The following is a 25,538-nucleotide window of genomic DNA, read 5'->3' on the forward strand; positions in this document are numbered from 1 at the left end:
CAATACACCACAGGCTGCAGAGGGGAAGGTCATCTCATTTATTGGGATACAGAAGCAGACCAGGCTTTAGACACAGGTAAATGCTCAAATGACACAAACACTAGGGATTGGTTGATTTCACACTGTTCCCATAGGATTCACAAGAGCAGAGGTTGGTGCTAGCTTTGCTCAGATGCCGCTGGCGTGTGTGCATCACTATTCGCTGTCATGCACCAATGGGGTTTGGAGCTGGATGGCCAGGCCCCTGTTCCCAAGGCAAGGCTGCATTTCAATAGGACCCTTATGCCAGCATGGGTTTAAGTACCACGTAACCCTTTATTTGATACTGCAAACTGCCCTAGCCCACAATGGAGTGGGGCAGCTGCAAATCATCGCTGGCAGCCTGCATTGCAACAGTCGGGGTGGCACAATCCTACATGTACACATCAGCAATTTCCCCTACAAATGACTGCTTGGCATCAAATCCACCCCCAAAGGAGTCCTGATCCTGCGCCCAGATGAGCACACCCTGGTTGTTGATAGCGTAGCCTTTCTTCAGCCCCTTCCTGGGTAAGGGACTCCCGTTCACCCAGAGCTCGGCTATACCTGTGGCGGATTCCCAGCTGGCACAAACATGCTCCCAGCCAGTGCTTGTGCCTTTGTTTTCTGGGACTTTGAAGGTCACCGGTTCCCCCCCAACATACAGGCTGAGCTCTCCGGGCTTGTCTTTGTAGAGGAGGATCTCGTTATCTCTGGCCCTGGTAGCGTAGGAGAACAGGCTGAAGGCCCGGGTCAGGTCAGTGAAATATCTCAGACACATGGTGAAGGTCTGCAGAGTACCATTGTTGTTCATGTTCAGGATAACATGGGCATCAGCAGACTCCTTTGGAAAAACAAACACCTGCCCACAGAGATCTGTGTGGAGAAGTGAGAGGAAAAGGCTGGATTCATTCTAATGTTTCCAAGGTGGCTAGCTTGTCCAGCTTCAGGCCTCCCCCTGCTATTCTCGCCCCACCGTACACAGCTCTGTCAGGTAGGGTTGCCAACTTTTTAATTGCAGAAAACCAAACACCCTTGCCCTGTCCCTGCCTTGCCCCTTCTCCGAGGCCCCACCCCCACTCATTCCATCCACCCTCCCTCCATTGCTCACTCTTCCCCACCCTCACTCACTCGTTTAGGGGCAGGGGGTTGCGGTGCAGGAGTGAGGGAGTGAGGAATCCAGCTGGGGGTGCAGGCTCTGGGGTGGGGCCCAGGATGAGGGGTTTGTTGTGCAGGAGGAGGGTGGGCCAAAGGGTTCAGAGTGTGAGAGTGGGCTCTGGGCAGAGGCAGGGGGTTGGGGTGTGGGAGGGGGTACAGGCTCTGGGCTGGGGGCTCGGGCTCCAGGGTGGGTCCAGAAATGAGGGGTTCAGGGTGCTGGAGGGGGTAAGGACTCCGGCTGGGGATGTAGGCTCTGGGGTGGAGCCAGGAATGAGGAGTTTGGGGTACAGGAGAGGGCTCACCAAAAAGCAAGGACTGGCCTGTCTCTCGAGATCTGTGAGAGTGATGGGTCGTCCTTCAGGATAGGTTGTAGATCCTTGATGATGATCCTGGAGAGGTTTTAGCTGGGGGCTGAAGGTGATGGCTAGTGGTGTTCTGTTTTTTCTTTGTTGGGCCTGTCTTGTAGTAGGTAACTTCTGGGTACTCTTCTGGCCAGTCCTTGCTTATATATATATATAAAATCTCCCCACTATATTTCCACGGTATGCATCCGATGAAGTGAGCTGTAGCTCACGAAAGCTTATGCTTTATTACATTTGTTAGTCTGTAAGGTGCCACAAGTACTCCTTTTCTTTTTAAAGATGCAGTTAGACATCTAGTGGGATTTACAAAGCATCTAAGCTTCTAGGAGCTTTTGAAAATCCCACTAGGTGCCTAAGTACCTTTGAAAATCTGTCCCTTAGTCTGTGTTGGGCTCAGTGCCCCATCTATACATTGGGGATAACAGCACTGCTCTACCTCACTGAGGGGCTGTGATGTGAGGTGCTCAGATACTACGGTGATGTGGCCACATAAGTATCACAGGTTGAGTGGGAACTTCTCTATACCATTGCTATCCCTTCCCTGGGTTTTGGCCCCTTCTTTTCTCCTATGCCCCTCAAATCTCCCTCTTTTCTGAATGTGAACTTGGCTCAGAGGGCTTGGCTGTATTTCTTCTGAGTCCCCTGAGTTCTCTCTTCAAATCCCCACCCCCCACTGGCACAGGGATTCCTGTTTTTTACAGGTTCATCTAATGACTTCCAGATCCTTAATTTAATTACCAGCCTTTTCTTATCTTAATCACCCTGCATCTGTTTGTAAACAAAACACTGACTCCCTGCCCCAGGGACACAAGCTGGGAGAAGCACCTCTCTGCATCCCATTCCAAGGCTGTGCCCTTCAAAGAGCTCTACCTGGGAGCATCCTTCCTGTATGAAACTTGGGGGGAGAGGGGAGGGCTCTTGCCCCCCGCCGCCCTACCTAATTGGCGCCCTTGGCAGCTGTGGTTGGTTCTTCTGCCCCAGGAGGTGGGCAAGTGGGGCAGGCAGCCAATCAGAGGGCTCAGATTTGCTAGAGGGCTGTAGCATCTCACATAATGGGCCAACGGCTCCAGCCCAACCAATCCCGTTACAGTGAGAACATGGCGGGAGCTAGCGGTGCTGCACATGGGAGCCAGACTCAGTGACGCAGACGCTGTCGGGGTTTGGGGCTCCCCAGTCAGAGGCGTTTGGACAGTGCTCCCCCATGTCCCTGCTGCACGCTGCCCCAGTGATGCTCTCTGCCATGCCCAGGGTGGGGCACTGCTGCCCAACCAGGAACAGCTTGTGCCCTGCTTCCTGCGCATAACACACCGGGGCTCGGGACAGGGCTGCCGGGGCATTTCTGACAGGACCCTGCACCCTCAGTACTGAGAGGAAGGCTGTTCAGTTTCCCGCTGGAGCCCACGCTCTGCTGTGTCATTCTGTGCCCAGCCAGGGCTTGGCCCCCGGCACTGCCGCCTGCCCCTACCTGACTGGGTGACGGCTCCTGAGAGGCCAGCGAGGACGAAGAGCCAAAGCTGCAGCTTCTCCATGTTCTTCACCTGCGACCCAGAGGGGAGAGTCAGAGGGGCAGGAAGGTGGGAGGCTGGGGCTGCTCTGCCCTGAAACCTGCCCCCTAATTAATCCGTGAGTGGAGGTGAGAGTGGAAACGTGTTCAACCAAGCCCGTCCCAGGGGCGGATTCTGGAATTCCCCTTTGGCTCCGGATCTCATCCTGTCACCACCCTGCAGTTGTTATTAACCCTTCCTATCCTCTGTACCCAACACTGCCCCTTTAAACAAGGTCAGCTCCCAGACTGCTGCGCTGGGCATCACAACATGGGGAATAGATGGCCAGTCCTCTGTGGAGAAAGAGGTGGTTAGGGACTATTTAGAAAAGCTGGATGTGCACAAGTCCATGGGGCCGGACGAGTTGCATCCGAGAGTGCTAAAGGAATTGGCGGCTGTGATTGCAGAGCCATTGGCCATTATCTTTGAAAACTCGTGGCGAACGGGGGAAGTCCCGGATGACTGGAAAAAGGCTAATGTAGTGCCAATCTTTAAAAAAGGGAAGAAGGAGGATCCTGGGAACTACAGGCCAGTCAGCCTCACCTCAGTCCCTGGAAAAATCATGGAGCAGGTCCTCAAAGAATCAATCCTGAAGCACTTACATGAGAGGAAAGTGATCAGGAACAGTCAGCATGGATTCACCAAGGGAAGGTCATGCCTGACTAATCTAATCGCCTTCTATGAAGAGATTACTGGTTCTGTGGATGAAGGGAAAGCAGTGGATGTATTGTTTCTTGACTTTAGCAAAGCTTTTGACACGGTCTCCCACAGTATTCTTGTCAGCAAGTTAAAGAAGTATGGGCTGGATGAATGCATTATAAGGGGGTAGAAAGTTGGCTAGATTGTTGGGCTCAATGGGTAGTGATCAATGGCTCCATGTCTAGTTGGCAGCCGGTGTCAAGTGGAGTGCCCCAGGGGTCGGTCCTGGGGCCGGTTTTGTTCAATATCTTCATAAATGATCTGGAGGATGGTGTGGATTGCACTCTCAGCAAATTTGCAGATGATACTAAACTGGGAGGAGTGGTAGATACACTGGAGGGCAGGGATAGGATACAGAGGGACCTGGACAAATTGGAGGATTGGGCCAAAAGAAATCTGATGAGGTTCAATAAGGATAAGTGCAGGGTCCTGCACTTAGGACGGAAGAACCCAATACACAGCTACAGACTAGGGACCGAATGGCTAGGCAGCAGTTCTGCGGAAAAGGACCTAGGGGTGACAGTGGACGAGAAGCTGGATATGAGTAAGCAGTGTGCCCTTGTTGCCAAGAAGGTCAATGGCATTTTGGGATGTATAAGTAGGGGCATAGCAAGCAGATCGAGGGACGTGATCGTCCCCCTCTATTCGACATTGGTGAGGCCTCATCTGGAGTACTGTGTCCAGTTTTGGGCCCCACACTACAAGAAGGATGTGGATAAATTGGAGAGAGTCCAGCGAAGGGCAACAAAAATTATTAGGGGTCTGGAACACATGACTTATGAGGATAGTCTGAGGGAACTGGGATTGTTTAGCCTGCAGAAGAGAAGAATGAGGGGGGATTTGATAGCTGCTTTCAACTACCTGAGAGGTGGTTCCAGAGAGGATGGTTCTAGACTATTCTCAGTGGTAGAAGAGGACAGGACAAGGAGTAATGGTCTCAAGTTGCAGTGGGGGAGGTTTAGGTTGGATATTAGGAAAAACTTTTTCACTAGGAGGGTGGTGAAACACTGGAATGCGTTACCTAGGGAGGTGGTAGAATCTCCTTCCTTAGAAGTTTTTAAGGTCAGGCTTGACAAAGCCCTTGCTGGGATGATTTAATTGGGGATTGGTCCTGCTTTGAGCAGGTGGTTGGACTAGATGACCTCCTGAGGTCCCTTCCAACCCTGATATTCTATGATTCTATGATTCTATGATTTTATGGAGACACTTCCCCTGCATACAGTGTCTCCTGACTGTATCCCACTCTGCAACCAGCACTTTCCCATCTAGCGAGTCACCTGTTGGCAACTGACACATTTCCATTGGGAGCTTTGCTTCCTCTGCTAAACAATCTGATTGTTAATATATGGCCTGAGCCAAAGCCCATTGCGGCCCATGGGAGACCCTGAGCTGGGTCTCAAGGGCTCTGGTCTGGGCCCATAATGCAAAATGTCTAAATCTTAGGAACGTTGTTGTAGCAGGATATAAGAGAGACTGGGGCAGGGGGCTGAGGCAATGTCTTTTACTGTACCAAGCTCTGTTGGTGAGAGAGACCCGCTTTGGAGCTTGCAGGGAGCTCTGCTTCAGCTCTGGGGACGGCACTCCTGAGTGTCACAGCTAAACACAACCTGGAACAGATTGTTTAGCATAAGAAGTTAATGGGTTGTAAAAGACCATTCAAGGTGAAGAGGGCAGTTAATTCCTCTGCAGTTGTAGCACAAAGGGGAATTAGTGGGTTACAGATTGTTGGAAATAGCCATAAATCCAGTGTCTTTATGAAGTCTGTGATTTTTGGTGTCTAGCAAAGTTATGAATTTAAGCTCTCAGACTGGTCTGTTGAGGGCCCTGGGCAGGTTTCCTTTGTGGACCAAGTCTGAGAGGTTAGATATAGAGTGATGATTTTGTGAAAAGTGTTCACCCCAGGGTGCTGTGGTGTTTGTCATTTATCAGTTTTCCTGTGTGAGTTTTTGAGTTTTTGTTGTGCTTGTTGGGTTTCTCTCACATAGTTGATATCGGGGCATTTAGTGCACTTGAGATGTACAACATGTTGTGATGGGCATGTATAGGACCCTGGGATCTTGAAAGGTGTGCTGTGGGAGATGTTGATGATTGTAGCAGTGGAGATATGTCTTCAGGTTTTGCATCTGTTGTTCTGGCAGGGGCTGGTGCCACTTTGAGTTAGTGTGTCCTGGACTGTGGGGAGTTTGCTCCTGATGATGAGCTTGGCAAGGTTGTGGGGTTGTTTGAAGGCCAGAAGGGGGTGGGGGTGGGAAAATTTTCTTTCAGGATGTGATCCCCATAGAGCAGTGGTCATCAACCGGTCGATCGCAATCGACTGGTCGATCATGGAGCCTCTTCCAGTTGATCGCAATCTCTGGTGACTAAAAGTCCTGCAGCATGGCAGGGTCAGGCAGGCTGCGTGCCTGCCCTGGCCCCACACTGCTCCCGGAGGCAACTGGCTGTTGGCATGTCTCTGAGGCCCCTTAGGGGGAGAATTAGGCAGCTCTGTGCGCTGCCCCTGCCTTCAGCACCATCCCCGCAGCTGCTATGGCCGGGAACCAGTCAATAGGAGCTGTGGGGGCGGCGCTTGTGGGCATGGGCAGCTCACAGAGACCCCCTGCCCTCCCTCACTCTCAGGGGCCTCAGAGACATGCCAGCAGCCAGCTGCTTCTGGGAGTAGCGTGGGGAGTAGCAGACAGAGCCTGCCTGAGCCCCACTGCGCCGCCATCTGGGAGCTGCCTGTGGTAAGCACTTCCTTGCCGGAGCCTGCACCTCGCACACCCTCCCGCACCCCAGCACTGCCCCAGCCTGGAGCCCCCTCCTGCACTAAACCCCCTCCCAGAGCTCACACCCCTCACCCCAACCCGCACCCCAACACTGCCCCAGCCTGGTGCCCCCTCCTGTACCCAACCCCCGTGCCAGAGCCCACACCCCTCACCTCTCCCACACCCCAGCATTCTGCCCCAGTCTGGAGCCCCCTCCTGCATCCAAACCCCCTCCCAGAGCCTGCACCCCTCACCCCAACCCGCACCCCAACACTGCCCCAGCCTGGTGCCCCCTCCTGTACCCAACCCCCGTGCCAGAGCCCACACCCCTCACCTCTCCCACACCCCAGCATTCTGCCCCAGTCTGGAGCCCCCTCCTGCATCCAAACCCGCTCCCAGAGCCTGCACCCCTCACCCCAACCCGCACCCCAACACTGCCCCAGCCTGGTGCCCCCTCCTGTACCCAACCCCCGTGCCAGAGCCCACACCCCTCACCTCTCCCACACCCCAGCATTCTGCCCCAGTCTGGAGCCCCCTCCTGCATCCAAACCCCCTCCCAGAGCCTGCACCCCTCACTCTTGCACTGCAATTCGCTGCCCCAGGCTCAGCCAGGAGCCCCCTCCCACACTCCGAACCACTCGGCCCCAGCCCAGAGTCTGCACCCCCTCCCGCACCCCAAATCCCTGCCCCAGCCTGGTGAAAGTGAGTGAGGGTGTGGGAGAGCGAGCCATGGAGGGAGGGGGGAATGGAGTGAGTGGGGCGTAGCCTCAGGGAAAGAACAGGGTAGATCCTGGGTTGATCTTAAATTCAAAAAGTGATCATGTGAGTGAAAAGGTTGGAGACCACTGCCATAGAGTACGGGTTGTAACTGTTTAATGATACCCCATATGGGTTCCAGGGTGGGGTGGTAGATGACAACTTCGGGCGCAGTTGGAGGGAATTTTTTTTTCCATATTGAAGGATGTTCTCTTGGGGTACTGGGACAGCCCATTCCATGATGCAAGCTACTTCTCTGGTGGAGTGTCTTTGTTTGGTGAAGGCGGTTTTGAGTGTGCTAAGGTGTGTATCCTGGACTTTCTCCTCGGAGCATGTTCTGTGGTATCTGAGAGCCTGGCTGTAGATAACAGATTCCTTGGTGTGTCTGGGTTGGTTATTGCAGCTACTAGGGTAGGCGTGGTGATCCGTGGGTTTCTTGTACATAACTTCCTGGAGGATTCCTTTGTTGAAGCTGCTCATAGTGTCCAGGAAGTTGATGCTGGTGTGGGAGTATCCTACGACTGCAGAGGGGTTAACTCCCCCGCATCACCTTGAATGGTCTCTTACAACATGCTAACTCCTCATGGTAAACAATTTCTGAGAACCTTTCCCAGCCCTGACACAGAGCCCTGTGTAAACGTATCTCTTTCATTAACAGAAGTTGGTCCAATCAAAGATATTACCACACCCACCTTGTCTCTAGTTCTTAACAACACTAGGATTTGTGCCAGTCAACACAGCACTTCAAATGACCTTTGTGCAAACAATCTTCTTGTTCCATGGAATTGTACAGCTATTGTCCCATATCTGCCAACACCTTTGGCCACCTGGTGAGGGAACATTCCCTGTTCAGGCTCTTAGAAATCCTTCCTCTGTTTTCCTGTAACCTAACTGAGCGTCAGGAGACTTTACTCCTTGTGCAGACTGTCACGGAGTCCCTGGGCGATGCTCTGGAACTACTCCCTACGAAGCCAGTCAGGACTCTGGTGAAGTCTCCTCTCTGTGAGCAGACTGTCTTCAGGGCAAAAAGCTCACACAGTTTCCACTTTCCTGGGTCTGACCGTGGAGCATTCAGCATCCTCTGCCCCTCTGTGCGCTTCCCACAGCGAGTCTGCCCAGGCGGGGTCCTGGGGAACCCAGAGGGTCCTGCCCCCCAACTTCGCAATCAGACGTGACTCTCAGCCAGCCAGTAAAACAGAGGTTTATGAGATGACAGGAACACAGTCTAAACCAGAGCTTGTAGGTACAGAGAACAGGACCCTCAGCCGGGTCCATTTTGGGGGTCTGCACTTCACTCCATGAAGTCTGCACTTCACTCCATGTCCCCAGTAACCCCAAACTGACTCACCCTCCAGCCCCTCCTCCTCCGGGCTTTGTCCCTTTCCTGGACCAGGAGGTCACCTGATTCCTTTGTTCTCCAACCCTTTAGCTCTCAGCTTGCAGGGGGGAAGGGCCCAGGCCATCAGTTGCCAGGAGACAGAGTGTCAGCCATTTATGTACACTGGCCCTTTGCTCTGCAACAATTACATCCCCTTGTCCCACCACCTAGAGACTTAAGAAATGCACAGGGGAAACTGAGGCACACCTACAGTATTCAGAGGAAACATTAAGAACAGTCCCACTTCGTCACACAATCACAGGGTTCCGGCTGTGCTAGCTGTTAGGGGGCTTATTCCTTCACCAACTCACTTCCCTGGTCCTTCTCGCATGAACAGAGAGCAACAATACCCGAAGTCCGAAGGTGCAAACAATTCGATGTTTATTGGGGTGAACTTCCAGCAAGCTTAAATACAAGTTCCTTTTTTCCTTATTTTCGAATCCCAACTTACTTCCTGTTTGCCCCTAATTTATATAGTAATATTCTTAGCTATACCTTAACCAATCATTCTACTAAAATTTAACTAACCAATCCTAACATGGATTAGCTAACCAATTATATCCCACCACCTTAATTAGTTTACACCCAGCAAAATTAATTATACAGCAGACAGAAGCAATCACAGAACCAGACAGAGACCATGCCAATAAACAATAGCAAAGTGGGAACTATAATGACAAAACAATACAGAAGTGAGGATTTCACAACTACATCTGTAAAGACATAAGAGTTTCCCAGCTATGTCTATTGATAAGTGAGTTCTTACCAGACAGAAAACTATCAACCTCAATTTCCTTTTACAGCTTCTAGGCACTTCCCTTTCTCTGGAGGTGATAGGCACTATAAGGACAGGATTAAATTCCTAACAGCCCAATAGCACCTTATTTCAATGTGACTAGTTTGGAATGTGAGGATGTGACCATTCACTTCCCAGCTTATGGCTGCCTCTGTCGCTTAGCCAAAGGCCTTAGCCTAAGAACAGGGCCTCAGACTGTCACAGTAAGAGAAGGCCCTTACACTGGCAGACAGTGATTTTGATTCTTTCTTTTATACCTCTAACTAGCCAAGTGATAGGAATACACCTAAATTCTTAGAGTATAGGCCTTTACAGACAGGCCTGAATATCTATATCCTAACACTCCACCCCTTTTTTTTTCTTTTTCTTTTGGGATCCTCCTGCCCAGGTATTCCTGGAAAAGCATAGGACATATGGCGACACATTTCCTGATAGGGCCAGGCATCGAGGTGGAAGGTGTCGATGCTCCATTTGTCCCACTGCCCCTTGTGTGGTATAGTGCCCTGCACCTTCTCTCGTACGGGCATACCACACCTATTCCAATTAGTGTTCCAGACTTCCCAGTGTAGTGGGCTCGAGAAGGTTGGGTCCAGGTTGTTTAGTACACTTGGGGGGGCTTACTACATTACTTATAAGTTATAATTAGTGGCTGTTCTCTAGGGGGTTGTGCCCCCCTTGATCGTTTCCATATGCAATGTAACACACATATAGTTAACAATACACTAGCTGCTATGATACTCCACAGCAACACCGAGAGTCCTGACCACTGCAGTATGGTCCAACGTCCTGGCCACCACCAAAAACACTGCTTCTCCTCCTTTGATAAGGTTAAAATTTTGTTAGCGCCATCCTGTAGTGTGTATTGTAAGTGTGTCCAACTGTTGTTGCTTGCAGCAAGTTGCTTTTGTAATTTTTGTGTACTTTTGTTTATATTGTGTGTTTATTGAATATTTACAGTGAAATTTGGTATTGTCCAAACCAATTCAACTACTTGGTACGGTATTGGGTAGTAGGTGCTGGTTCGATTGTTTATAACGATTGAGTTCACTGATTCATTGGTGCACCATAGTTCAGGTGGCAGAGTATAGAAGTTCATAATTTTGTTATACACTGGAAGGATTTTGCCTCCTAGTGTTATATTGCAGGATTGCATACATTCCCAACAGAATACACCGTACCCCATATACATTACCCCTAAATGCCCCCCCTTTGCAATAGGCCATTGATCCTGCTCCTCCATAGTCATAGGAGAGGGGCACATCCATATTCCTCCTCTGGATATACAACTGCTTAATGTGATGACAGTCCAATTTACCCCATTCCATGCCCCCCACCTATTCCCTAGTGGCTCCCAACGTGCTCCCCCTTCCCTACTTACTCCCATAGGGTACAAGGGAACCACCTTATTTGCATTTCCTTTCCATGGTATCATAGTAACAATTACACAAGAACTGTCCCCACAGGTCGGGGATGTTATTTTTCAGGTAGATGGGTATGTTTTTGCAATTGTGGATAAATATGGGCTAGCTTCCCGATTTAATACTGAAGGCCATTGTTTTGACCAAGCATTTCTCATAATATCCATTAACATTATTAACTGAGCATTTTGAATACCTATGCACACTTTTTCCCATGTTAGTCTTCTGAAGCCATTTTTTACCCATGTCACCAGGTCCCCTGCCCAATGAGTTAACTGCAAGTTTACCTCTACTGCTGTCCTCCACCCTGTGGCAACTGCTGATAGTTGCTGTGCCATTAATTTATTAATTTGTTGTTGAAATTTCACATTTTGGCTTACTAATTGTTTGGTTACCCACTCGTCCCCCAGATTCCATGTACCCAGCATAGTGTTCCCAGCTGCCCACAATCCCCTTTTCCGACGACGATTCCAGGTGTGTCCCCTCACCCATGCATTGAATTGTTGTTTCAATTCTTTTATGTACATACTACAATTAGGATGGATTTGGTCCACCCACCATTCCTTGGGGGCGTACCACCCATGTAATAGAGTGAAAGGACACGTTAAAAAGTGCTGGCTGCACCTGCTCCCACAATGGCTCCCAGACATTTGCTCGTCGGGGAATATTCTTGGCTCCAGGCTGTGGCCACTTTAAATTTGGATTCTTCCAACTTGGCATTCATATCACCTGTAGGGTTACATTCTGTAAAATGGTTAACTCATTGTACACCCAGCGTCCCAAAGGGGATTTTACGCCTAATGTAATATGTACATAACAATCACACCTTTGGGGATTATCTTCCATGGAAGTACCATTGTGGTTACATATGGTAACATCACACCCTAAATGTGGGGCCCTATTTTCCCAAGAGGGTTCATTTGCTCCAGGAGACCAGAGGGTTATATTCTTTGGACCCTCTGTAACAAACCACATAGCTGGGTAACTGTGTTTTTCACTATTGTTAATTATGGCAGCACCCAGGGAGTACCATGCAATATTTCCTGATAAATTTGATATTCTCCACCTGGTTGGGATTTCCCCATCTAATCTATAAACCATATACCGACACTGCCAAATTCCTGTTGGAGTATTAGTGGTACATTTTTTTATGGGGAGATTCTCATAGTCTTCATTAGCTTTATTACCACAGGTTGCATGTGTAGCCGTCCATGTGTTTCTTTTTTTTGACACTTTACATCGTGGGATTTGAATAGAATTTGTAAATGTGACAATTGTGATTAGCACTAGTAATTGTTCCATCCAGGGCCAGGGAATTTTCATCCTTTTCTCCTTTTTGAATTAACCTGTAATACACACATAACAAAATTTACATGTCCCCTTTTCCAATCCCCTGTTTGTACCTTTTTATTTGCGTGCAGTGAACCCACTCCCGTCCTCCATTCTCTGTACCCAGTAATAGCAGACTGGGCCCTAATTGGTCAAGGACAAGATAAGGGCCCTTCCATTTAGGAGCTGGGAATGGATGGTGTTGACCTGGAATCTTGTACATTACTAGATCTCCCACCATGGGTAGATTACGCTCCCCAGGCAGGTCATACCACGCTCTGACTCTTGCTGCTCCTTGCTTGTCTCGCCAGGCCACCGCCTGCTGTACCTGTTTTACATGGTCAATTAAAGTTAAAATCCATTCTTGTGTTAGGCCGTGTGTAGTGACTTCCCCAGGTACTGGGGTAAGTAGATTTTCCCACCGTTCCATAGGCCTTCCCATGAGAGCTTCATATGGAGAAAATCCTGTGCCCTTTGATTCTTGGGCCCTTATTCTCATTAAGACAAAGGGCAGTAACTGTGACCAGTTTTTTCCTCCAACTTCCACTCCCTTTCTTAGCTCACTTTTAATGGTGCGGTTCATGCGTTCCACCTGCCCCGCAGCCTGGGGGTGATAAGCAATGTGGAACAACTGTGTGATTCCAGTGAGGGCTGATAGCTCCCCTAACAGATCTGATCGAAAAGCAGCTCCTTGGTCTGAGTCAATCACCTTTGGGACCCCCCAGCGAGTGAATACCTCATTTACCAGTATTGCAGCAGTTACCCGGGCTGTTTGATACTTTGTGGGGAAAGCTTCCACCCACCGGCTGAAAGCATCCACTACCACCAACATGAATTGGTTTTTCCTGTGATCTGGTGGTAGGGGTCCTGTGTAATCAATTTGTATTCTTTCCCATGGTCCCCTTGGGGCTTGTCTCATTAATTCTCCCCTTAGCACCTTGTGAGGTGGGCTGTGCCTGGCACAGTCCAAACAACGTTCCAGATGTGATTTTAAATCAGCTGCCATTCCTGGCCACCAGCACAACCTTTTTAAAGTTCCCAGTGCCTCCTCAAACCCGGGGTGTCCCCCTGCCAAGCTCCCATGCACCCAGCTTAAGAAAGCCGTCCGACTTCCCTGAGGGCACAACATGACTGGTCCCTCAGTTGTTAAGACACACCAAATCCCTTCCATTAGTTCCACCTTTGGCACATGCCTGTCCCCAAGTTTCATGATGCCTTCCAGTCCTGGGTCAGATTCCTGCAACTCTCGAATTCGCCCTCCCCGATCTGTATCCACCCCGCTTCTTGTTAACACTGCTACAGGCACACTCTCTTCTGGCTCCCAGGGCCATGGGGGTGCCTCTGTTGCAGCCCGCTTGGCCTCTACATCGGCCAGATTATTCCCTTTGCTTAGGGGTCCTGTTTTCTTGTGTGCCTTTACCTTCACCACATTGATCCGTGTAAAACAGTGACTCAGCTCCTCCACTCGCTTCCACCAGGTAGCATGCTTGATTGTGGAGCCGTCTGTCGCCCTGAAATGATTATCTGCCCACCATTTCAGCAATAATGTGGCACCACGAAATACATAATCTGAATCTACCACCACCCAACATTCTGCCTCAAATTTGGGATCCACTTCATTTAAAGCTGTTAGCAAGGCTGCTAGTTCTGCCTCCTGAGCTGACTTTGCTTCTAGTGAGAAACCAATGGTGCTGACTGTCTCATTGCCTCTGATTCCCACAGCAGCTAAGCCTGCAGTTTTCCGTCCCCCTTGATAGCTACAACTTCCATCCAAAAACCATACCAGTGTCCCCTCCTTTACCTGATTGGGATTAGCTGCCCGAAACACCTGATGTTGGGTTTTACCTGGGCTGGCTTCACATTGGTGTGGGGTGCCAGCCAGATGTAATCCAGCTACCCAGACTATGGGTTCCTTTAACACCTCTGCTTTAATGTTTTCTGCCTGTAGAGCCAGCAACCATTTAGCAATACGCTGCCCACTTACTTGTTCCTGTAAAATAGTGTGCATATTTAACAGCCGCAGGGGGTCATGATGAGATTGGATTATTACTTTTGCATTCCCGTAAGGTATTTAAATTTCCCTACCCCCCAGTAGGAGCACAACAGCACCTTTTCACACCATCCATACTTCAATTCCACAGCACTCAAAAGTCGAGAGGCAAAGGCCACAGGTCGGTCCTTTGCTCCATACTCCTGTGTTAATGCACAACCAATGGTAGTGTTCGATACCAAAGGGTACAGATAAAAGAATTTCTCCCCATCTGGGGAGGCCAGCACTGGAGCACTGGCCAGGTTTTCCTTTAGCACTCTCACTGCCTCAGTACACTCTTCTGACCATTCCCAAGTTGAGGCTCGGGTTAGGTCAAATAGAGGCTGGGCTATTTCTGCATAATTGGCCACAAAATTCCTGCAAAATCCAGTTAGACCCAGAAAACTTTGCAAGCTTTTAACATCCGTAGGCAGTGGCAGGGACTGGATCAGTTGCACCCGTCCCTTATCGATTTCCCTTCCCATCTGAGACACTTCCACTCCTAAGTAGGTCACTCTTGTCTGTCCCATCTGAGCCTTTTTCCCATTGACCTTCAATCCTGCTCTTGCCAAAGCTTGCAAGACCTGCTCAGTTAGTTCCCTGTCTTCTTCCTCTGTCCCTGACATTAGCAACAGGTCGTCTACATATTGTATGCACCTTGCTGAATCCACCCCCTCCAGAGCCTGTCTCATGTATCTGTGAAAAATTGCAGGGGAGTCCCTATATCCCTGGGGTAGGACTGTCCAGCAGAATTGTCTGCCCTCCCATGTGAATGCAGTTTTATACTGACACGAGGTAGCTAGTGGCAGAGACCAAAATCCATTAGCTATGTCCAAAACAGTGAAAATTCGGAATTGGGGTCCAATACGGGCCAACATTTCAGGATACGCTGCCACCACTGAGGCTGGCGAATTGGCCAGAGCATTTAGTGCCCTGTAATCCACAGTGAGGCGCCAGGTACCATTTGGCTTCCTCACGGGCCACACAGCAGCATTACAAGGGGATGCAACTGCCCGAATCAGTCCCCTCTGTTCCAATTCCTCAATAGTTGCCCCCACCTCTGCCAATGCCTCTCGAGGAATAGGGTACTGTTTCTGTGGGGGAGGGTCCCCTCCCTCCATCAGTACCTCCATGCTGCCCCTACCACAATCCAGGTTATCCTTAGCCCACACAGGGATGTGTTCCCACCCAGCCGGGGGTGGTGGGAGGGCATGTGCCGCTTTAATGGTCATAGTGGCTATCCCCATGGGAATGGTATAGCCCTGACCGTCCTGTGTTTGCCCCAGTAAACACACCCAATTGGCTAAATCCAGTACAAGTCCCAGTTTGTGTAAATCTCCTGCCCCCAACAGATTAAGCATATCATTACAACCCCACATAATCTCCCCTTCCCCCCAGATTCTTTTGATTTGTCCCCTCCTCAGGGTTAACTGTGTCTCCCCTCCTGTTGCCCCTACAATTGTCACAGTCCCTTCTGAGGGTCTCCCCTGCCCCCATGTGGTTAAACTGATGGCTGCTCCAGTGTCTATCAAAAAATCCCTCATGGGACTCCCTTCGATTGCCCCCTGGAGCGTGGGGCGACCAGATGCATCCCGTCCTAAACTGAGAACATGGACAGGACGCCTCCCAGGGCACCCCTAAGTTGCAGTACCCACCTCTGTCCCTCCCACTGGTTCATGGGGGGACCGGGGGTCCTGGCACCGAACACATTCCTGTCTCCATGCAAAATTGTATGTCTGGCATTTCAGGCAGTCCCAGTCCCTTGGCCTCCGGGACCACTTTCCCCCTGATCTGGTAAGATCGTGGGTAGTCAGTTTAGCCTGCAGTCTCTGGATCTCTTGCTCTATAGCTGCCCGCTCATCCCTGACTACCCTCCCAAAGCCACGAACTCTCCCTCTACCTCCTCCTCTCCAGGCTGACCCACTCCTTTCCACCTTGTATTGATCCCCCGCAGTAATAGCATGGACTGGCTCTTCCCCCTGATGCATCTGCCTCCACACATCTGCCTGTTCCAGAAACTGGGGTAGCTGATTGGGAGCAAGTTCAGGGTGCTGCAACCTTAAATGCCCCACGAACTGCGGATTGCTCAGCTCCAACCATTTCTCCAGCAATTCCACACCCCTGCCCTGCTCCACACCCCCACCAGGTCCCGGTGCCCCTGCCTGTGGCAGCACCCATGGACCGTCCAGGGGATCCACCCAGCACCGTGCCCAGGCCTGTATGCGATTAAGTGTATCCCGCCCTGTTTCCCCAGGGACTCGCTTCATCTTATTCATCCCTGCAGTACGAGAGTACACCCCAAACAAGGGTTTTGCCACCTGTCCGGGAATTAGAAATGGATGTGCCACTCCTGCCACATCGATTCCCAAGGTACCTCGTCCCAAAAGACTACGCCATAAGATCACCTGGTCCTCACGAGTTAGACCCTCCATCTCTCTGCCCACCTCCACTAGCCACAGCACAAACTGATCCCAATCATCCCGGGGTACCTTTCCCAAGCGGCCCAGTACGGCCTCCCGGTCCTTCAGGGACAAGGGGCGGATTTCTGCCTGTTCTACTACTTCTGGGGCATGGTCCCCCCACCCCGCAACTGGGGCCACTATTCCTGCCTCCTGCAGTTCCTCCCGGGTAGCCTCTCTCGCAGGGGCTGTAACTGTGGATCGCCCCTTTCCTGGACCAGGAGGTCACCTGATTCCTTTGTTCTCCAACCCTTTAGCTCTCAGCTTGCAGGGGGGAAGGGCCCAGGCCATCAGTTGCCAGGAGACAGAGTGTCAGCCATTTATGTACACTGGCCCTTTGCTCTGCAACAATTACATCCCCTTGTCCCACCACCTAGAGACTTAAGAAATGCACAGGGGAAACTGAGGCACACCTACAGTATTCAGAGGAAACATTAAGAACAGTCCCACTTCGTCACACAATCACAGGGTTCCGGCTGTGCTAGCCAGCGGTTGAACAGGTTGGATGGCATTTCAGATGGTGCTGGGACAGAAGGGATCCAGGTGGGGAGCTCTGGGTCGGCAATGCACAGCATCCTGCATGTGCAAAGTGAACACTGTGGCCTTGTCTACACTACACAGCTTTGTTAGCAAAAGGCAGCTTTTGTCGCCAAAACAGTGGAGGTGAACACACTACAGTGTCCTCTGGCCACAAAACTCTCCTGTTTTGCTGACAAAATAAAACCACCATGACGAGCGGCAGAGAGCTTTTTGCAGCAAAGTGTCAGTGTAGACACCGTACTTGGTTTTGTCACTGTAAATGGTCTTCAGGAGGTGTCCCACAAGCCCATACCGACAGCTCTGCATCAGCAGTTTGAACTTCGCCACCCTGCACTCAGGCATCCAGCCCTCCCCCTTTAGTCTCTAAGGTGCCACAAGTCCTCCTTTTCTTTTTGTGAATACAGACTAACACAGCTGCTACTCTGAAACCTTTAAATGCTTGGGAATTTTAGAAATTCTACTTCCTGTTGGCTCAGCATGCAGAGCTCACATCTTCCCAGCTGACCATGGCGGCTCCACACAGCAAACACTTTCCTGCTGGATCTGCTCAGTGTATGCAGAGAGGAGGCTGTCCAGTCCCAGCTGCACTCTAGCCGTAGGGACTGCAATACTACGGGCAGATTTTCTCATGGCTTGTGTGATTAGGGCTACGAATGGGATATGGAGCCGTGCTGAGTGAAGATAAAGGAGGTGTAGCAGGCACACCAGAAGGCAAAGGGGGCACCATAGACCTGCTGCTTCTATAAGGAGCTGGACGCCATCCTTGGCAGCAACCCCACCTCCACCGTCAATAGGTGGATACTTCGGTGGGGCTGAAGGCAGCGGATAGTGGACCTAGCTCCAAGGATGAAGTCATGGATGAGGAGGTCGAGTTTCAGGATGATGTGGAGCACACGGCAGGGTCGTCTGGTGGGATGGCGAGTGAAGACCTCTTTTCCACTCCAGAGAGATATAGCCCATCTCTGGTGCACATGATGCAGGAGAGGAGAGCCCTGGTAAATGGTCTTTTTGATTTGATGCTGCTTGGTTATATGAAGTAGAGCTATGTTTTGATCTGCATATTGTAGAAATGGGTGAAGGGATAGAAATGTACAAGACTAGCTGTGTTTGAGTGTGCTCCACATTCCCCCGTGCAGCTAAGCAGTGTGGTGGAACAGGGTGTCGATGCACACCGAGATTTCACAGGAATCCTCCAGAGAGATCTCCAGGAAACTTTCCTGGAGGTACTCGCTAATCCTCTGCTGAAGGTTCCTTGGCTGAGCTGCTTTGTTCCTTCCCCTATTGTAGGAAACTTTCCTGCGCCACTCGGCAATCACTTGTGCAGGGACCAAAGCGGCACACAAACAAGCAGCATAGGGACCAGGTCTGAAGCCGCATGCATGCAGGAGATGTACCCTTGCATCCTTGCTTACCCTCAGGAGTGAGATATCAGCTTCAATGACCCCTGCCTGTGAAAAATGGTGGCAGAATTTACAATATTGTCCATAGTCGCCTTCACTGATCCCCTGAAAACAACACCTAAACCCTTGCCCCATCGTGAATGCCCGCTCCCCACCCAGGCCTAACTCACCATATTTAGGGTGTTCGCCGAGACTTGTGCTTGACAAAGTGATTGGTATGTTACAAGAGGTGTATTTTTTACTGTAATGATTGAATGCTGCGTGTGAACTGTTTCAGAGTAACAGCCGTGTTAGTCTGTATTCGCAAAAAGAAAAGGAGTACTTGTGGCACCTTAGAGACTAACCAATTTATGCTCAAATAAATTGGTTAGTCTCTAAGGTGCCACAAGTACTCCTTTTCTTTGTGTGTGAACTAACAATCATGCTTCTGTGTATTCTTTCTTGTGCTTCTGCATATGTGACCTTCAGGGGAACCCCATACATGCCAGCGGTGTGCCTTTGCCAGATAAAGATGTGACCAAGGCATGGCAAGGAGTTCTGAGAGGTGCTCCATGTTCTGAGAGGTGCTCCAATCCTCAGAGGCCAAAGAAAGAGAATGTAGGAAATGGAGAGAAAATTAAAGGCAGGACAGAAAGCAGAATGAGAAGTGCATTCTAAAGGACCAGGAGCTGATGATAAAAGTGATGGAGGAGCAAACAGAGATGTTGAAGTTTCAAATCACGCTACAGTCAGAACAGACGCATGCTCGCCCCTCTCCCCTGCAGCCCGTACAGCACTGTTTTCCCCAAAGTCCTCCCACAGATTCCTGGCAACTTCCTGGCACGTCTTGGTACCCCATTCCCTCCACCCCTTTGGACAGCTTCCTCAAAGCGAGACTGAAGCAGAGAAAGGCTATTTTGTGCTGTGCCTCTGACGACCTGGTAGGGGCCATCTCAGCAATAGCTCTCAGCCCTTTAAAAGGAAACATCCCCCTGAAGCACTGTGAAGTGAGTCTACAAAAGACAATGGGGTTTATTAAAAAATGGAGTGATAAGTTGTCTCTCAAAAGGCAAAAGCTTTATTGGTCCTTTGTCAAGCTTTGCTCTCCCCCTACTGTCAGGACTTTTACATACCTGGTAATGGAACATGCTTTAAAAAATGTATCTGGTTCTGTGTCATCAGCTAGAACAATTGAGAAGAGCCTCTAGCAGCACAGAAAATATCAGACCATAACCACTCTGAGAGAAAAGACAATCTACAAAGATCGGGTTTATCCAACTAGGAAAAGGCTAGCTGTTTCCACAAGGTCCTGCAAAGATACCTGGTAAGTGCCAAGCAAGGGGAAGTGCAAAGGGCTAAAATAAGTCTCTTTCTCTGAACAAGAGCAAAATCAGCCTCCTGAAGCTGATGGGAGTTCATTGGATTGTGTCTCTCAGGAGGGATTGGAGGGGATAATTACCTGCTGGACGAAGAACACTGAAATGCTGTTAAATAAACTGAGTCAGCATAAAGAAATTTCCTCTTGGGATGATAAAGGAACCTCTGTATATTGGGGTGTGGTGATTGTGGGGGTTTAACATACAGTACTCAGTTTAGTCAGGTGATACTAATGCGCATTCTCTCGCTAACAAGAGACAGCCTAAAGGGTGGGATGTTTTTATTAAAACCATCGGTAGAGCTGAATATGCTTACCTCTGTCATGGGGCATGGTGCCATCAGAGTTTTCAGAATGTCTAAAAACAAGCCTAGAGCCAGCCAGAGGGCAGATAAGAATGGAGGCTGAAAGCGGCGTCTCCCCTTTTAGAACTGGGCTTCCCAAAAACCAGAGGCTATGAGAAGGCCTGACTGGTTAACTGTGTAAAACAAATACTTGAACAGAAACCAATGGGTGTGTTATTTGTTTTTAAAGGGTTTGGGGTACATCTTTAAACTCACAACAATAAAGACAGATCTGGATATGTTAAAACATGTCGGGGGCATGTCCAGTGCTTAATTGCTGCATCAGTTATGAATGTAAAAAAAATTGCTTGAGCCCTGGCACCTCTTTCACAACAAAGCCCGTTGCCAATTGTGCCCACATATCTATTCAGGGGACACCATCACAGGGCCTAATAACATCAGCCACACTATCAGAGGCTCGTTCACCTGCACATCCACCAATGTGATATATGCCATCATGTGCCAGCAATGCCCCTCTGCCATGTACATTGGTCAAACTGGACAGTCTCTACGTAAAAGAATAAATGGACACAAATCAGATGTCAAGAATTATACCATTCATAAACCAGTCGGAGAACACTTCAATCTCTCTGGTCATGCAATCACAGACATGAAGGTCGCTATCTTAAAACAAAAAAACTTCAGATCCAGACTCCAGCGAGAAACTGCTGAATTGGAATTCATTTGCAAATTGGATACTATTAATTTAGGCTTAAATAGAGACTGGGAGTGGCTAAGTCATTATGCAAGGTAGCCTGTTTCCTCTTGTTTTTTCCTACCCCCCCCCCCAGATGTTCTGGTTTAACTTGGATTTAAACTTGGAGAGTGGTCAGTTTGGATGAGCTATTACCAGCAGGAGAGTGAGTTTGTGTGTGTATGGGGGTGGGGGGGTTGTGAGAAAACCTGGATTTGTGCAGGAAATAGCCAGACTTGATTATCATGCATTATGTAAAGAGTTGTCACTTTGGATGGGCTATCACCAGCAGGAGAGTGAATTTGTGTGGGGGGGTGGAGGGTGAGAAAACCTGGATTTGTGCTGGAAATGGCCCACCTGATGATCACTTTAGATAAGCTATTACCAGCAGGACAGTGGGGTGGGAGGAGGTATTGTTTCATATTCTCTGTGTATATATAAAGTCTGCTGCAGTTTCCACGGTATGCATCCGATGAAGTGAGCTGTAGCTCACGAAAGCTCATGCTCAAATAAATTGGTTAGTCTCTAAGGTGCCACAAGTACTCCTTTTCTTTTTGCGAATACAGACTAACACGGCTGTTACTCTGAAACCTGAAATTAAACAATGGGCATGTCTGACCCCCTCCCTCCGCCACCTTTTTACAAACTGCACCCCCATGTAGTCATTTTCTGGTAAATCATTGGTGTACAATTTGACAATCTGAACAATGGATAATCCCTTACTAAATTTCTTTAAAAAAATATGCAGCGATATCCACAGGTTACTGCAAGGTCTTGTAGCTGCCTCTGGTGAAACACAATGTTATCAGAATTACAATTTTAAAAAGTCATGATAGCTTCAGGATAGACATTACTGTCTGGGAGAAACCCGTAGGAATAGAAACACTTGCCTGGCCCAAGTTTGGTAGGTAGAGAGAGCATGTGTGTGTGTGTGTGTGTACACATGTAGGCATTTGTGTGTGAACAATCTTCTAGACACAGAACCCTTTGGGAGCAGGTCGCTAGGAAATCCATTTTAAATCGAAGCATCCATTGATAAAATACATGTGAACTGCACAGTGTTCATACTCACATATAATCAAACAAGACATTCCTTCAGTGGTTAACTTTGAGCACATTGTCAACCCTACCCCTACTATGAGATTGACTGTAGAGGGCAGTGCCAGGGCAGAATGCATCTCTGCTCTCAGGTTGCAAGTTTTAATCAGAGAATAATGATGGGCTCATTTCGGGTCCGGGGTCAGGGTGGGGGTGTACCATACGTAACCCGGGACAAATTCACCACAATAGATGAAGAGCACTCGGTCTTTTACATATTTCCCAGACCCCTGCATGAGCTGCATGCACTCCCTCACACAGTTCGCATTCTCAAAATCAGGGTGTAGAAGTTTAGCTGGCACCTGCTTGCTATTCCTATACAAGGCCACAAAATTAATGTTGTGATGTTTAACATTGAAAGAGGTTTTAATGTACTTACTGCCGAAGGCGTCATTATGTATAAAGCTGACGAGTTGTTTGGGTAACTGCCTCACAGAGAGACTTTCTTGGTTACTGATATGACTACCAGGCAGAATACTATAAACACCTTCATGCCTACCTTGGTCCACAGGGTACTTAGCATTAGTGGTCATTAGAATCTCTGAGTGGCACAAAGAGACCGCCAGAGTAATTGTCACCCATTTCATTCATTAGAATTCTGATTGACATTCCACTCAGGAGGCAAAAAGTATCTTTGCTACATGTGAATTTAATTTTCAAGTCATAGAATCATAGAACCATAGGGTTAGAAGGGACGGCAAGGGTCATCTAGTCTAACCCCCTGCCAAGATGCAGGATTTGTTGTGTCTAAATCATCCAAGATAGAGGGCTCCAGCCTCCTTTTGGAAACCTCCAGTGGAGATGATTCCACAACTTGCCTAGGTAATCTGTTCCTTTGTCCTACTGTTCTTACAGTTAGGAAATTTATCCTGAAATGCTGTAGTTTGAACCCATTGTCTCTTGCTCTGCTTTCTGTGGCAAAAGAGAACAATTTTCACCATCTTTTTAATGGCAACCTTTCAAGTATTTGAAGACCGCTATCATGTCCCCCCTTAATCTCCTCTTTTCCATACTAAACATACCCAATTCTTTCAGTCTTTGCTCACGTGGCCTGAATTCCCTCCCTCTGATCATCTTTGTCACTCGCCTCTGGATCCTTTCCAGTTTCTCTACACCCTTTCTATACATTGGTGACCAAAAGTGGACACAGTATTCAAGCTGAGGCCTAACCAGCACTGAGCAGAGCAGTGCTATCACCTCCCGCTACTTGCATGCCGTGCCTCTGGTAATGCAACCCAAAATTGCAATTGCATTTTTTGCAACAGCATCCCCATTCAGCAGCAGTTTTTCTTGAAAAAAAACAAAGCACTGTGTGAAGGCCCCAGCAGCTTCAGCTTCCTGATGTGAGCAGTTAGGTCAGCCCTGTGCATAAAGCCCTTGTGACCCACACCAGCCAAAATGGTGCTCTTGTGGGCGTGCGCTGTGTCTTTCTGAAATGCCCTGTGGGAAACTTCCTAGCGAGGGTATCGTGGCTGTGGGTCAGAATCAATTTAAAAAGGGCTCAATTTAAACAGGGTCTGAATGAGTTCTCTCCTGACAGCTGGGTGGGACGGGAAGAGACTTCAGGAGGAAACTGTATTTACCTAAACACAGCTACTCTGCGTAGGTGTCCCCCAGACAGGAGCAGTGTTACTCAAAGTGATCAGCTTTGGCTGGTGTTGGGGTAATACTGAATTCAGGGGTAGTGGAATGTTGTTAACCATGTTGTTACCTTTATTGCCTAAGTAAAGGGGAGCAGTCTGTCCTGATTGAGGGGGTCATCCTCAGTTGAAAGGAACTTGCTAAGGCAGGGGCTCAAATGCCAGAGCCCTGTGAAAGTAAGAGGGGTGGGCATGGTGTCCCAGCCAGGAAATGAACTCTCCCTAAGGGTCCCTCATCTGGTTTAACCTGCCTCTCCCCACTGTTTAAAAAAAAGAGCTAAATAGGCTCCCTTAGAAGCCTTTTGTTATATTAAATGCTCAATAAGAGCTGAAAGTCCTTGCGGCGGAACAGTGTTTCTGTCCAGCTGAAAATCGCTAAGAGACTGACCTGCAGAGGTCACTGTAGAGAGGCGGGTGGCCAGTGGGAGCGGCGAAGGACAGCAGCTGGCAGGTCAGCCACTCAGAGCAAGTGTTCATATGGCGGAGCAAACCAGGTGCCCTCTTGCCTGGGTGGGAAGTGAGCTCACACAGATGCACTTCTGAACCTTGGGTCCTCACTGACTAAGGACAACCACTGTGAGTGGGGCATGGTGAGGAAGCAGACGGGGGGCACAGTAAAGGAACTCTTGGTTGTAGAACTCAAGGACATGAGGCGGAAGACTCTGCCCCACGCACTCGGGGCGGGGCGGGGGGGATGTTCTGCTAACAGTTTTATGGTTATGAATCCTGCTTGTGGCATTTTCCCTAACTAATGCTGGGTGACTTCCCTCCTCTCATTAAAAGTTTCTTTTCTACACTCAGACGCTGTGTTTGTGAGTGGGGAAGTATTGCCTCTCAGAGGAGCCCAGGGGCGGTATGTAATTTTCCCAGGTTACTGGGTGGGGGCTGGAGCCGGTTTGGTGTTATATTGTTGAAAAGGAACCCATAGATATTTAACCCAGCCCTGGTTGCCACCGGCTCCACCTGGCAGAAGGATTACGTCTGTAAGGGTAATAACTGTTGCTCTGGCTAATAATTTGCTCATCTAAAGTAACATCCAGCTGGTTAAAAAGGGTGGCAATGGGGTAATTTGTTACGATGCCCTTGGTATCATCGGAGATGTCTGCACCATCTTCTTTCATAACCTTGCAGCACACATACAGCAATGTGTCGTTAAAGTCTAAGCCCTGGTCTACACGAGGAGTTGAGGTGGAATTTAGCAGCATTAAATCGATTTAACCCTGCACCCGTCCACAAGACGAATCCCTTTTTTTTGACTTAAAGGGCTCTTAAAATTGATTTCTTTACTCCACCCCCAACAAGGGGATTAGCACTGAAATCAGTCTTGCCGGGTCGAATTTGGGGTACTGTGGACACAATTAGATGGTAATGGCCTACGGGAGCTATCCGAGAGTGCTCCATTGTGACCACTCTGGACAGCGCTCTCAACTCAGATGCACTGGCCAGGTAGACAGGAAAAGGCCCTCAAACTTTTGAATTTCATTTCCTGTTTGGCCAGCGTGGCAAGTTGCAGGTGAGTGCAGAGCTCATCAGCAGAGGTGACCATGGTGGAGTCCCAGAATCGCAAAAGAGCTCCAGCATGGACCGAACAGGAGGTACGGGATCTGATCTCTGTATGGGGAGAGGAATCCGTGCTATCAGAACTCCATTCTAGTTTTCCAAATGCCAAAACACTCGTCAAACTCTCCCAGGGCATGAAGGACAGAGGCCATAACAGGGACCCAAAGCAGTGCTGCGTGAAACTTAAGGAGCTGAGGCAAGCATGCCAGAAAACCAGA

At 49.3% G+C, this 25,538-nt stretch overlaps 1 protein-coding gene across 1 annotated transcript; it reads right to left on the reverse strand.

The window, feature by feature from the left end:
* Positions 1-412: 412 nt before the first annotated feature.
* LOC140902766 (serum amyloid P-component-like) lies at positions 413-3,067 on the reverse strand. The gene is made up of 2 exons (XM_073323207.1): positions 3,004-3,067; positions 413-894 (listed from the first exon to the last, which is right to left on the reverse strand). Exons 1-2 carry the CDS (start codon positions 3,065-3,067, stop codon positions 413-415), a joined length of 546 nt encoding a protein of 181 aa, XP_073179308.1.
* Between the last annotated feature and the right edge of the window lie 22,471 nt (positions 3,068-25,538).

The sequence above is a fragment of the Lepidochelys kempii genome, chromosome 24, assembly GCF_965140265.1.
Source record: "Lepidochelys kempii isolate rLepKem1 chromosome 24, rLepKem1.hap2, whole genome shotgun sequence".
Taxonomy (NCBI): Eukaryota; Metazoa; Chordata; order Testudines; family Cheloniidae; genus Lepidochelys; species Lepidochelys kempii.